The sequence below is a fragment of the Microcaecilia unicolor genome, chromosome 6, assembly GCF_901765095.1.
Source record: "Microcaecilia unicolor chromosome 6, aMicUni1.1, whole genome shotgun sequence".
Taxonomy (NCBI): domain Eukaryota; kingdom Metazoa; phylum Chordata; class Amphibia; order Gymnophiona; family Siphonopidae; genus Microcaecilia; species Microcaecilia unicolor.
Genome location: NC_044036.1, coordinates 70,241,631 through 70,255,631, shown reverse-complemented (window position 1 = coordinate 70,255,631; position 14,001 = coordinate 70,241,631). Strand labels below are relative to the sequence as shown.

At 45.5% G+C, this 14,001-nt stretch overlaps 1 protein-coding gene across 1 annotated transcript in view; it reads left to right on the top strand.

Annotated features, from left to right (window-relative positions):
- Positions 1–14,001, top strand: part of HFM1 (helicase for meiosis 1) — a 472,985-nt gene that overhangs the window by 440,504 nt on the left and 18,480 nt on the right. The window contains exons 25-26 of the mRNA XM_030206735.1: positions 6,358–6,491; positions 8,984–9,116. Coding sequence (XP_030062595.1) covers positions 6,358–6,491; positions 8,984–9,116 — 267 coding nt within the window. The remainder of the gene's footprint in view (positions 1–6,357; positions 6,492–8,983; positions 9,117–14,001) is intronic.

Sequence of the window (14,001 nt, the reverse complement as noted above, 5' to 3'; positions counted from 1 at the left end):
TATAAACCGAATCTAAATATAGGTGTACTTTATAGAATACTAGTAAAAAAGCCCCGTTTCTGATGCAAATGAAACGGGGGGGCTAGCAATGTTTTCTTCTGTGTGCATGTGGGAGTGTGTGTGTCCCTGCCCTCTCTCCCCTCCCCCTTCTGAGTCCTTCACTGTTACAGAGCCAGCGATTTGATTTCGTGCTCTGCTGTTTTCCTTCACTGACTGTTTGTTACAGAGGGCGGGGCAGACACTCATGGGGAAACCGGATATCTCTCCCCCTTCACACTTCCGTCTGGAGGCTTCATAGAACGTTGGTGTTGCCTTTATATAGAGAGATGCCTAGGCATATTTTTTTTGGCACCGATTTTTCAGGCGCCATATACAGAATCTATACATCTAGTAACGCAATAGAAATGATTAGTAGTAGTATATTTGTTGTCCTTTTTTTTGAGACCTTTTATCCCTCTGACCAAGTCTTTCATGCGGGATTCATCTCATATGATAAATTTACTCAATGAGTATGATGGAAACCTCAAAGATATCATTTTAGTGACCCTTGGCATAGATTCTCTATACACAAACATTCCACAGATAGAGGCTCTTGTGATAATAGAATACACACTGAAGGAGAGGACCACAAATCTTAGGATACCAAATTGTTTTATTTTCACCCTCGTCACCATAGCCTTTACTCAAAACTATTTTAGTTTTCAGAATAGATTTTTTCTTTCACCAAATTAATGGAATGGCAATGGGTGCCTCTATGGAACCAGATGTTGCTAATCTCTATGTGGTCCATTTGAGGAGGTTTTTTTTTTTTTTTTTTTAAACAGATCATCCCTTCACCACAGAGGTCAAATTTCAAAGATGTTATCTCAATGACATTTTTCTCCTTTGGAGAGGTAGTTGGGACAGACTCATAGAATTCCACACATGGCTTAATACCAGGGACATGTTTAAGATGAATCATAATTGTCATGAGATCCCTTACTTGGATATGTTGATAAGGAAGACACATTATTGTTTCAGGGCCACTATTTATAAGAAACCAACTGATAAGAACACTGATCTTCATTTCACTAGTTACCATAACAGAAGCTTAAAAAACAGTTTACCTTATTGTCAGATTTTGAGGTTACACAAGATTTGTTCTGAACCAGAGGATTTCAATATACAAACGTGCATTATGGCAGATTTCATCGAAGGGGTAATCCAGAAAAATATATCATGTGGGCGCTTTAGAAGATGCAAGAACAATGCAGGGAAACTCTTTTAGGAACTAGACCGTCTAAAGTCTAGACCAAGCATCCCTTCATCGTTCGCATTTCTAATGTGCTTCCTCTTTTTCCATTGTACATCTGTATCTATTACGCTTCACTTTTTGTGTCAGTCATTCATCTTGGGTTTTTTTTTCATGTTATTTATATGCACTTTTGTGTCTTACGTTTGGTTTTTCAGCTTATATAGGTATAAATGATGTGCCAGTTTAAAGAGTTGTTTTTGTTTATTAGTATGCAGATTGTGTTATTTCATTTATATGTTCTTCTTTTCATAATTTCTCCTTTTTAGCTCATTTGTTGTTATCCTTCTTTTTTCATTTATTGCCACCCTGCTTGTTTTTGATGCTGCTTCTTTTTTGGGTACTTCTAGATTTGTTGTGTGCCCTTTGTGCTTACATAAATCTATGCTATATCATGTTGTTTTCTTTTGGGTTAGAGCTTATCTTCCTTATTTGTTTTGCAAATATAGGTCATATGTTCCATAGTGTGCTGTTTTCATTTCCACAATCGACTTTCTGTGTTCTAGATATGTTCTTTGTACACAAATTGGTGAAAACAACCGAGGCTCTAAAATTCTAATATATAATCATAAACTAAATGAAAAGTCCAGTAATAGTACAGAGATATATGATGTTTATATTAAAACGAGGAAAAGACCTCAAAACACCCAAACGCCTACTACAACTTCGGCGTCTTTCACTGGGGTTGTGGTATTCATCATAGGTCTAAAAAAACCTCGTAGCTCACTATTTTTTATTTATTTTATTATTTTCTTGTCCTTTATTCAAATAATTTTCTTTATTTTCACTTATTTTAGAATTACTCTTCCTTGACAATACAACTGTTATGAACTTAACTCTGTAAATAGCAAAAAGAGTCGAGCACTTCACTGACACCCACTTATTTCAATTTTCTCACAAAAATATTCTTTTTTGACAGTGCAACAGCAACTATATTCTTGTCATCCGACGGCGGCCTGACCTATTTCACTCAACAGCTTCTTCAGGGGTTCTGCATTGACATTTGAAATGACAAAAGAGAGTATCATTCACCTAAAAAAACATATATCTTTGTTAAACATGTTATGTAATTGTAAAATATAGATAACTAGTAAAAAAAGGCCAGTTTCTGATAGAAATGAAACGGGTGCTACCAAGGTTTTCCTCGCAGTTGCAGCTTGGCCTCCTGCCTCCCTCCCTGTCATGTGAATTCCAGGCCCTCCTCCCTGTCCTCGGAGTTCCAGCTCTCCCTCCCTCAGTCTCTGTCGTCTGAGTTGCAGGCCCCCGTCTGTGTCCTCCGAGTTCCAGGCCCCCCCTGTTTCCCTCTCCGAGTTCAAGGCCCACACCCTGGTCACTGCCTCCCTCACTCTCCTCCTTTACACGCCCGCGCCTCCCTCCCTTCTCTGTGTCAGTCGCAGGCCGACCTGCGTTGGCCGCTCCTTCCCCCTCCGCCCTTACCCCCCCCGGGAGTTCCCTGCACCCCTGTCTTTGGAGTTCCACACCCCCGCGTGTCTGTCCCTCTCTCTCCTCGGAGTTCCAGGCCCCTTCCCCTCCGAGCTCCATGCTGCCTGCCTCCCTCCCTCCCTGTCCTCCGCGTTCCAGGCCCCCCTCCCCTTTGAGGTCCAGGACCCCCCCCCTTCAAGTTCCAAGACCCCACTTTCCCTTCGAGTTCCAGGACCCCCCTCCCGTTGCAGTTCCATGACCCCCTCCCCCCTTCCCGTTCCAGTTGTAGGACCCACTCCCTCCCTCTCCTCCCCTGCCCTCTGAGTTCCATGCACCCCCTGTCGTCCGAGTTCTACACCCCCGTGCCTCCCTCCCTCTCTCTCTGTGCCCTCCGAGTGGAAGCAGGACGTGTGCGGCTGCCCCTCCCCTTCGTCAGTGCCGGCTGTTATTTAAAACTTCTTACCTCGTGGTCCGCCGGCAACAGTGAAGTCGAGCAGGCACGGCGCTTCAGACTGCCTTTGCTTCTGTTTCAGCTCTGCCTCTGGTCCCGCCCTCATTTCCTGTTTGCGGAAGGGCGGGACCAGAGGCAGAGCTGAAACAGATGTGAAGGCAGTGTGAAGCGCCGTGCTGTGCCTGCTCAACTTCACTGTTGCCGGCATACCAGGAGGTAAGAAGTTTTAAATAACAGCCGGCACTTAAGAAGGGGAGGGGCAGCCGAACATGTCCCGCTTCCATTCGGAGGACACACAGAGAGAGAGGGAGGGAGGCGCGGGGCGGTGGAACTCGAAGGAGAGGGGGCATGGAACTCAGATGGGAGTGGAAGAAGGGAGGTAGGGGGCATGGAACTCGGACAGGAGGGGGCTGGAACTCGGTGGGGGGGGGGCAATTGTGTACTGACCTCCGCTGGCTGGTGTTGGCTTCCCTCCCCAGGTCGTCGTTGCACTCCGGGGGGACGGAGAGAGAGACCTCTGGTGGCTGGTGCTGGCTTCCCTTCCCTCTCACTTCCCATTGGTCCGCTCTGTGATGACATCCCCAGGGTGGACCAATGGGAAGTGTGTTACGAACCCAGGCATCCAGACGGAGGTGCAAACTATTATATAGGGTAAGCCAGTATTTTTGCTTCCTCTTTTAAATGTTTAACAAAAATATATGTTTTTTTAGGTGAACGATACTCTCCTTTGTCATTTCAAACGTCGATGCAGAACCCCTGAAGAAGCCGTTGAGTGAAACGGGTCAGGCCACTGTCAGGTGTCAGTTAAGTGCTTGACATTTTTGCTATTTACAGTGACAAGAATATAGTTGCTGTTGCATTGTGAAAAAAGAATATTTTTGTGAGAAAATTGAAATAAGTGGGTATCAGTGAAGTGCTCGACCCTTTTTGCTATTTACAAAGTTAAGTTCATAACAGTTGTATTGTCAAGGAAGAGTAATTCTAAAATAAGTGAAGATAAAGAAAATTATTTGAATAAAGGAAAAGAAAATAATAAAATAAATTTAAAAAATAGTGAGCTACGAGGTTTTTTAGACCTATGATAAATACCACAACCCCAGTGAAAGACAACAAAGTTGTAGTAGGTGTTTGGGTGTTTTGAGGTCTTTTCCTCGTTTTATTGTAAACATCATATATCTTTGTACTATTACTGGGCTCTTCATTTAGTTTATGATTAGATATGTTCTTTGCCATATATTCTACAGATTGTATTTATTTACTTAAATATTGTCTGTAGTGTGCTTTCTCTTTTTTTTTTTTTTTTGGCATGGCATATTTTAGTGGTATTTTATGTATTTAATTATTTCCTTTATAAGCATATGGAATCTGCTACCACAGCAATTCCTTATACAAGCATCCCTTGCCCAGTTCAAAACTGACTTTGAGACATTTCTTTTCTCCGATGCTTTTTGCTGACTGAATCCATTAATTGCATGATCTCTGGAAGACACAAGCACATACCCTCTCGTGTGTATCCACCCCTCCTTTCCTGTTTTTATTGTAGTTCTACCCTCCTCCCCCATCCTTACTATCTGTCTAATGTCAAGCACAAATTGTTTTTCTTCCTTATTAGAATGTAAGCCGCCTTGATTGAGTACCTGGGATGTGGGGTAGAAAGTTGTTAAAAAAAACTTGAAAGTTGTTATAGTTTTATATCGATACATCATCTTTTATTGATACAGATAAATATTGATTAACAGATTAATTTATATGTATGTTTATATTTTCATCTATACTTTTTTAGACATAATTGGACTCCTGATGCAGGTGATTTTAGCCAAAACACAGTCTTTGTTGAGTCCACTGAATAGATGTGTGAACTGTTTGAAATAAAGGACTTTTTTTTACTGTCTGCAGATGAACACTGTACATCATTTATTCCTTTTGGTAATCTCTGCTGTTTGTTCATTTTAGTTTGTAATGTGGAGAGTGGTCCTTCCATTTTCTTCCTCGTTTCCCAGTAACTTAACATGTTACTTTTATTAAAAAAAGTAACAAATAAATGTAATATATTACTTTTTCCTTGCAGTTACTATTAACTTTAATGTATTATTTTTGCAAAGTAACTTGCCCAACACTGCCTGGAGCAGCACACCCAATGCGTCAGCTGGTTAGGTCAGATTGTCCTGCAGAATGTTTCAATGTCTAGAATCCACCCTCCTAGGCCCATTTTTCTTCTATTCCAGGCTGCACCTCCACAATAGTTTGTATATAGTTTCAGGTTGATTGCAAGTCCTATTATCCTTGCATTGTTTTTATACTGAGCCTGGTAGCTAGGTATTCCCAATTGTAAGAACGAATGTCCTGCTTGTTCTTAGAGAAAACGAAGTTACTCACTTGTAGCAGATGTTCTCTGAGGACAGCGGGACGTATTTTTACATCCCTCTCTCCTCCCCTAGGAGTTGAATTCTTTTTGCTGTGGTATCATTCTGATGGTCTCATGTGCTGGGTGGGAAGGCACTCGCACATGCACAGTTGGACACTGACAAAAGCCTCTTAAAGCTATAGAGCACTGGGTAGTGTCTATACTGGGGATCCATTGGATGACATCACCCAATTGTTAAAAATACATATCCTGCTGTCCTCGGAGAACACCTACTACAGCTGAGTAACTTTGCTTTGTATACTTCTCCACTGCTTATGCCAAACTCCATTTCTTTCATCTTTCTGGATCATGTGGCTGGAATAGACTTGTCTACCTACAGTCTACATGTTATTGCCTGCAGTAGATGCCAGTAGTACTGGGGTGGCCTGGAGGCAAAGCCAGAGTGGAGCAGGAAGTTATACAGATTAATATTCAGGCAAATTAGGATAGCAACACAGCTCTTCTAACTTGTCTAGATAGGTATCTGGGTACCAGGACTGAATATTAGCAGTATTCAAATAATTTACGATGGCTGCCTTATACAAAGATATTCAGTGCTAGTATCCTGTTAGTCCAGTGCTAACTATTAGGAGAGAACTTTAAATGCCATGGTTGGCATTTTAAAACAATGCTGACCATGGAGTTTAAATACTGGGAGGAAAGGGAGATAATTATTATAATAGGTGGGTACCTATGTGCCTGTCAGAGGAGCTGTTCAGACCATAATGTTGAACAGCAGCAAAATATGACTTAATAAATCATTTTTGTTGTTTTGTTTTAATTTAAAAGTTGGACTCGATATCCAGCAGAAATACACAGTTTTTTACACAGGGCCCAAGAAGTTTGGAATACATGAGACTGATTCTCGGAAATCTGACACATGTGATGGCTATCAAGATTCTGCCGCAACAAAAGCAGCATGGGTATGCAAAGAACAGTTTTTCCTTTCCTGCTGAAAATCTGATTGGCTCTTGTTCATTTCCAATTTTAAATAAAAATACACATAGGATTCAGTTCTGCCAACTTTAGGTGGTGGTGGGAACATAAAAGTGAATGAATACTGAGAGATTATACAGGAATGTAGACTTTTCAATTCATACTAATATCTATCTATCTATCTATATATATTGTACTTTCTCAGCCTTCAACAGGCACCATTCAAAAATATTTCATTCATATGGAGGTGAGTTAGCTTTTATAGATAACCCATATATACCTATCATGCAACCTATAACCAAGAATTTTTAAGTTACTCAGCTGGAATTTTCTGGATTAACATCAGCTGCACATACTGAAGCAGGACTTGCTTACCACATGTACTCAGGTTGGTATCAGATGCACGCACCTCTTCGGACTACACTTGTTTGTCTATATTTCCACCTTGGCTTCTTCCCTTTGATATGTATTAAGATGGTTTAATGTGTATTGTGCTGACATTGTAAATTGCATGTCTCTAATTATATATCAACTAGTAAAAAAAGGCCCGTGCTGACACAAATGAAACGGGCGCTAGCAAGGTTTTCCTTGGAGTGTGTATGTTTGAGAGAGTGTGTGTGAGAGTGACTGTGAGAGAGAGGGAGTGAATGTGCGAGTGTGTGTGTGTGACAGAGAGAGAGAGTGAGACTGAGTGTTTGTGAGAGAATGAGAGTGTGTGCCATGGGCCCTCCCTCCTTTCCTTCCTTCCTCCGAGTTCAAGGGTCGTCCCCCTCCCTCCCCTCCTCTGAGTTCCAGGGTTGTCCCCTCCCTCCTTCCCTCCGAGTTCCAGGGTCTGTCCCCTCCCTCCCTCCGAGTGTCAGGGTCCCTCCCTCCCAGTTTCAGGGTCCCTCCCTCCCAGTTCCAGGATTCCCCCCCCCTTCAGAACGTGATGTCACACGCATGAGGGTGTCGTCATCCCTCCCTTCCTCCCTCCCTCCCTTCCAGTTCTAGGCCCCCTACCTCCAAATTTTAAAAGTCAACTTCACTTACGAAGTTGGGTTTACGGCGGCCGACAGCAGCAGCGGTAACAGGCATGCAGGCTCGGCCCTTCTCTCTCTCTCAGCTCTGGTCCCGCCCTCATTTCCTGTTTCCGCAAGGGCGGGACCAGAGCTGAGAGAGAGAGAAGGGTGGAGCCTGCATGCCTGTTACCGCTGCTGCTGTCTGCTGCCGTAAACCTGACTTCATAAGTGAAGTTGACTTTGAAAATTTGGAGGTAGGGGGCCTGGAACTGGGAGGGAGGAAGGGAGGGACGACAACACCTTCATGCGTGTGACATCCCGTTCCGTTGCCTGGTAACTCTGCAGCTTTCCCTTCCAGTGATTTGTCTTTAAAAACAAGGAAGTACGTGACGTCATTTCAGGAGATGGATACAGCAGGAGCACGAATGCTTCAAGGCTTCACTTTCTCAGCTTCAGAACGTTGGAGGTGCTTTTTATTATATAGGATATTTCCTATGCTACAATATGTACTGTTATTTCTCAAAATAAATCCCTCAGTCTATGGTATAATGAAGAACTCAGAAACCAAAAAACCAAGACTCCTAAACCACTCAAAATCTTGGCTAATGCAATACAGATTAATACTTTTTTTTACTTTTTGCTCTTAGTGTACATGTGATAAAGAGAGCCCTCAGCAAAAAACACTTTTTTTTAAAGGCAATATGTTTCTTTGCCCCGTGGTATAGCACTTCTTTCATCGGGTCTCTCTTAATTTTCTGTATGTGCTATTGCCTCACACCTTAGTGCTCTATTCAAAATGAAATCAAAATGTGAACTTATCTGAACCAAAATATGTTGCCTCGTTGCTTCACAACAGATTATGGCCTCCTCTTGAAACACCTGACTGTGCGGGTTTCATAGAGTCTTTCTTCAGGGACTCAGTTAAAGCCGTCTCCAAACTCACTGTGAAGTGTCCTTTCTCAACTGATGAATGTTTGGCACAACTTCTCTACTCGATAGAAAAGCAGCGTTTAAAGGCGCTCCTTCGTGATCTGAACCAGAAATGATGCAATATGTACTGTTACATGAATATTTTACGTTTGTAATTTTATATTGCCTATTTCCAGGTTATACCTGTTATACACCATCTTGGGTGAATTTCTTCAAAAGGTGGTAAATAAATCCAAATACATAAATGGATTAATAAATGTATTCATTCATTAATCTTGGGCATGTTTTTGCCATTCAACTACCTCTTCTATATAGATTGCAATTATTGCAGAGTACAGTGGCTAAGCTTATCTTCAAAGCTGGAAGTTTGGTCATGCATCTATTGGTTACCTGTCTGTGCCAGAATTCATTATCTTAGGGAGCAAAAGTGAGGGAATACAGGCAAATGCCACAGTCAGTCTTGGGGAAAGGGAGAGGGGGAATGTGCTAGATGTGTGAGGCCCTGTCCTCCATGGGTCACACTAGATAATGGAAACTCTTTTTTTCTCCAGGCCATTCTGGAGGAGCCACAGAGGAAGCTGGCTGGTCTTTGTGCTGGCTTTACAGCAAGAATGATTACTAGAGCCTATGGTTCAGAGAGGGAGAGTTGTGATATTGACAGTGAGAGAGGTGTGGAGAAGGAAGGTTGAGAGAAACTGAAGGTAACTTCTGAAGATGGGGAGGGGGGTTGTGTGAGATTTGGGGATAGGTAGGAACTTAAGAGTGATGATTGGAGACATGGAGAGAGGAGCTTAAGAGTGGTATGTAAGGATGGGGGAGTAGTTTAAAATTAGGGAGAGGATAGGGAGGAAGAAGAATTGAGATACAGACTGCTGGGTTCAGGCTGGAGCTGTAGTGAGGGGACAGATGTGCAGGACAGATAGGGCTAAGCTGTGGAGAGGTGAAACAAGGAGAGTCAACAGGGTCCTTCCCTGAATTTCACTAGATATCAGCTACTTTTACATAGTAACTGTCACGCTTCTCTCGGGCCTCTAGGTTAGTGAGCCCTTGGGCTACTGCCGAGGAGCGGCAGGAGAATCACCCCAAACACAGGACAGGCAGAACAGACGTACCGGCAACCCCGGGCCAGAATATTCAGATGGGGGCTGCTGCTGAGGCAGCTCAAGCTGGCACCAGCTGGACCGGAAATAGCCCAAACTTCACCTGCACCCGACCACCGTTCCTCAGGGGTTGAGCCCCAGAGTGCGGGCGGGCGGGCGGCCGGCAGGACTTACCGGACAGGGCAGGAAAGCAGAACTGCAGGGACCAGCAGGATAAAAGAACCAGGAACCCAGCTGGGTCAGGGCAGGCAGCCGACAGCAAAGCAAGCCAGCAGTCAAGCCGGGTCTGGGCAAGCAGCAGACAGTAGAGAAGCCAGGAACCACACCGGGTCTGGGCAGGCAGCAAACAGTAGAGTAGCTCAGTAAACAAGCAGGGTCAAAACATAAAACAGGAAAAAATCAGTAACACTGCAAATGACTTCCACCAAAGGAAACACCTCTGAGGACCTCCGTTGCAAGGCAACTAGGGACCTTCCCAGGTGGTTAATAAAGGCAGCCCACAAAGGGAGTTCACCAGGTACGGGTACTGCTTAGTTCCAAAAAACTCCCAAAACAATCCAGAGGGCTGGAAGATCCGAACCGGACCAGCATATCTTCTGGAACATGGGAAACGGTAAACCATCAAGTCGCAGCACTCCCCAGGTCTAACCCCCGGGGACTGAGGTGACTGCGAGCCAGGAACCTGAGCACAACCGTGACAGTAACATAGAAAATGACGGCTGATAAAGACCTGAATGGTCCATCTAGTCTGCCCAACAAGATAAACTCATTTTACATAGTATGTGATACTTTATATGTATACCCGAGTTTGATTTGTCCTTACCTTTTTCAGGGCACAGACCATACAAGTATGCCCAGCACTGTTCCTGTACTAAAAGTTCTGAAGCTAACGTCGAAACACCTTAAAATTTACACTCCAGCCCATCCATATCTATTCAGCCACGATCAGGGCGCAGACCGTAGAAGTCTGTCCAGCATTGGCTTTACTTTCCAATTACCAGCGTCACCACCCAATCTCCGCTAAGATTCCATAGATCCATTCCTTCTAAACAGGATTCCTTTGTGTTTATCCCACGCATGTTTGAATTCCATTACCGTTTTCATCTCCACCACCTTCCGTGGTAGGGCATTCCACGTATCTACCACCCTTTCCGTGAAAAAATACCTCCTGACATTACTCCTGAGTCTCCCCCTTTCAACCTCAATTCATGTCCTCTAGTTCTATCACTTTCCCGTCTCCGGAAAAGGTTCATTTGCGGATTAGTACCTTTCAAATATTTGAACGTCTGTATCATGTCATCCCTATTTCTCATTTCCTCCAAGGTATATATGTTCAGGTTGACAAGTCTCTCTTCGTACGGTTTGCAACCCAAATCCCATACTATTTCTGTAGCTTTGTACTGCTTCCAGTCTTTTTACGTGTTTAGCAAGATACGGCCTCCAAAACTGAACACAATACTCCAAGTGGTGCCTCACCAACGACTTGTAAAGGGGTATCAACAAAAATCTCCCAAAACAATCTGGAGGGCTGGAAGTCCGAACCGGACCAGCATATCTTCTGGAACATGGGAAACGGTAAACCATCAAGTCGCAGCACTCCCCAGGTCTAACCCCCGGGGACCGAGGTGACTGCGAGCCAGGAACCTGGGCACAACCGTGACAGTATCCCTCCCTTAAGGCCTCCCCGGGCTTCTCAGGCGGTCTAGGTTTCCCTGAACCTTCTTGGTGAAATCGGCTGACACGATTAGTCCATATCTTTAGGCGCCGGACGGGAGCTGGCCAGTTGAGGACGAGACTGGGCTTTGTTTACCGAGTGGGGTTGAGTGCCTGGCGCTGGAGTAGAGCGACGGGCCATGGTTTGCTGTGAGCTAGCCTTTCGATTCTTATATCGCCGGCTCTCTGGATTGTCCTGAAGCTTAGGTCCTGGGGTCGGCTTCTTACGTAAAGTGCGGGACCACTGGCCCCAAAGAGGCGTCTTAGAAGTCCTGTTGGCCGGACTTTGGGACCTGGGCACGTTACCAGATTCCACTTGGCACTGGCTGATCGGGGGTAAGGCACATGCGCAGGTCATCCCCTCGTAAAAGTCTTAGAGTCCTGGGAGTCACTAATATCCGTCCATGCATCTGAATCCTGGTCCAACTGTTCACCGGCCACACTATCGGTGTCAGGGATAAAACAAAGTTTCCGGCACGACTCGCCCCAGCCCACGATCTCACCCTTTCCCCAGTCCAGGACCGGATTGTGTCTCTGTAGCCAGGGAAGACCCAACACAATGGGCTGCACCGCTGAGGGAAGGACATATAGAGAGATGTCCTCCTGGTAATTGCCAATCTGTAAGCTCATGGGAACCATTTGAGTGTTTACATATCCTTGAATACTTCCATACACTGAAAAGAGCAGGATGGTCTTAGGTAGTTCTTGTGTTGGAATGTTAAATTGCTGGACTAGAGATGTTGTTATAAAGCTTCCACCCGCCCCGGAGTCCAGAAAGACCTCAGTATGCTTTTGCCTGTGATCTAGGTCGAGCACTGCTGGCATTAAGAACTGGGTACGCAGAAGGTTAGAAGATTGGCTTATTACTGTGCCTGCAGTCAGACCTGGCCCCAAGGATCCAGGTTTCTGTGGACAGTTGACCGCGTAGTGTCCCGTCTCACCACAATACAGGCAGAGGTTAAGGGTCCGATGTCTCTGTTTCTCTTGAATCGTGAGAGGGGTATGGCCTAATTGCATGGGTTCTGCTGGTGGTTGAGGGGGTACCTCCCGTGGACGAGGAGTCTGTGGTAAAACTGGATGGCTAGTGATCTTTATCCCTATCTTTTCTATGGAACGCCGTTCTCGGCCACGCGCCTGGAATCGAATATCAATCATAGTACAGATCTTGATTAGCTCATCCAACCTGGTGGGAAGTTCACGTCCAGCCAGCTCATCCTTAATCTGCGGTGCCAATCCCTGCCAAAAGTTTGCGATTAGACTTTCATTGTTCCAAGCTAACTCAGAAGCCAAGGTGCGGAACCTGTTCGCATAGTCCCCCAGGGTCTGTGTACCCTGCTTGAGTCTTAAGAGTGCAGCAGTTGCGGAAGTAACCTTCCCTGGTTCTTCAAAAACTCGTCTAAATTGCTCCAGAAACCCCTGGAGATCATGAAGCACCTGATCGTCCTTCTCCCAAAGAGGGGACGCCCAAGCTAATGCTTGACCGGACAACAGAGACATAATGTAAGCTATTCGAGTTCTCTCCGTGGGGAAATCTTGGGACTGGAGCTCAAAAATGATTTCACACTGATTGAGAAACCCTCTACAGTCTCTGGGATTACCGTCATATCTTGGGAGTGACTTAAGATGGATACCTGACTTGACAGGCACCATAGCCGGTCCCGAAGCTGCAAGGGGCGGCGCCCCCGGTCCCGGGTACTTGTCCTGCACATATCTCTGTTACATCTGGCAGCCCACCTCCCTGGCGAGTCCCTCTACATGTGGGTTCAATTCATCAAAAAGTTTACAGCGATGAGCCACCTGTCTCTGTAGCTCCCTAAGCATGGGTGACTCCTCCGAGCTCATGGCCTTGCAATCTGTCACGCTTCTCCCGGACCTCTAGGTTAGTGAGCCCTTGGGCTACTGCCGAGGAGCAGCAGCGGCAGGAGAATCACCCCAAACACAGGACAGGCAGAACAGACGTCCCGGCAACCCCGGGCCGGAACACTCAGATGGGGGCTGCCGCCGAGGCAGCTCAGGCTGGCACCAGCTGGACCGGAAATAGCCCAAACGTCACCTGCACCTGACCACCGTTCCTCAGGGGTTGAGCCCCAGAGTGCGGGTGGCCGGCAGGACTTACCAGACAGGGCAGGAAAGCAGAACTGCAGGGACCAGCAGGATAAAAGAACCAGGAACCCAGCTGAGTCAGGGCAGGCAGCCGACAGCAAAGCAAGTCAGGAGTCAAGCCGGGTCTGGGCAGGCAGCAGACAGTAGAGAAGCCAGGAACCACGCCGGGTCTGGGCAGACAGCAGACAGTAGTGTAACTCAGTAAACAAGCAGGGTCAAAACATAAAACAGAAAAAGCTCAGTAGCACTGCAAACGACTTCCACCAAAGGAAACACCTCTGAGGACCTCCGTTGCAAGGCAACTAGGGACCTTTCCAGGTGGTTAATAAAGGCAGCTCACAAAGGGAGTTCACCAGGTACGGGTACTGCTTAGTTCCAAAAAACTCCCAAAACAATCCAGAGGGCTGGAAGATCCGAACCGGACCAGCATATCTTCTGGAACATGGGAAACGGTAAACCATCAAGTCGCAGCACTCCCCAGGTCTAACCCCCAGGGACCGAGGTGACTGCGAACCAGGAACCTGGGCACAACCGTGACAGTAACATAGTAAATGACGGCTGATAAAGACCTGAATGGTCCATCTAGTCTGCCCAACAAGATAAACTCATTTTACATGGTATGTGATACTTTATATGTATACCCGAGTTTGATT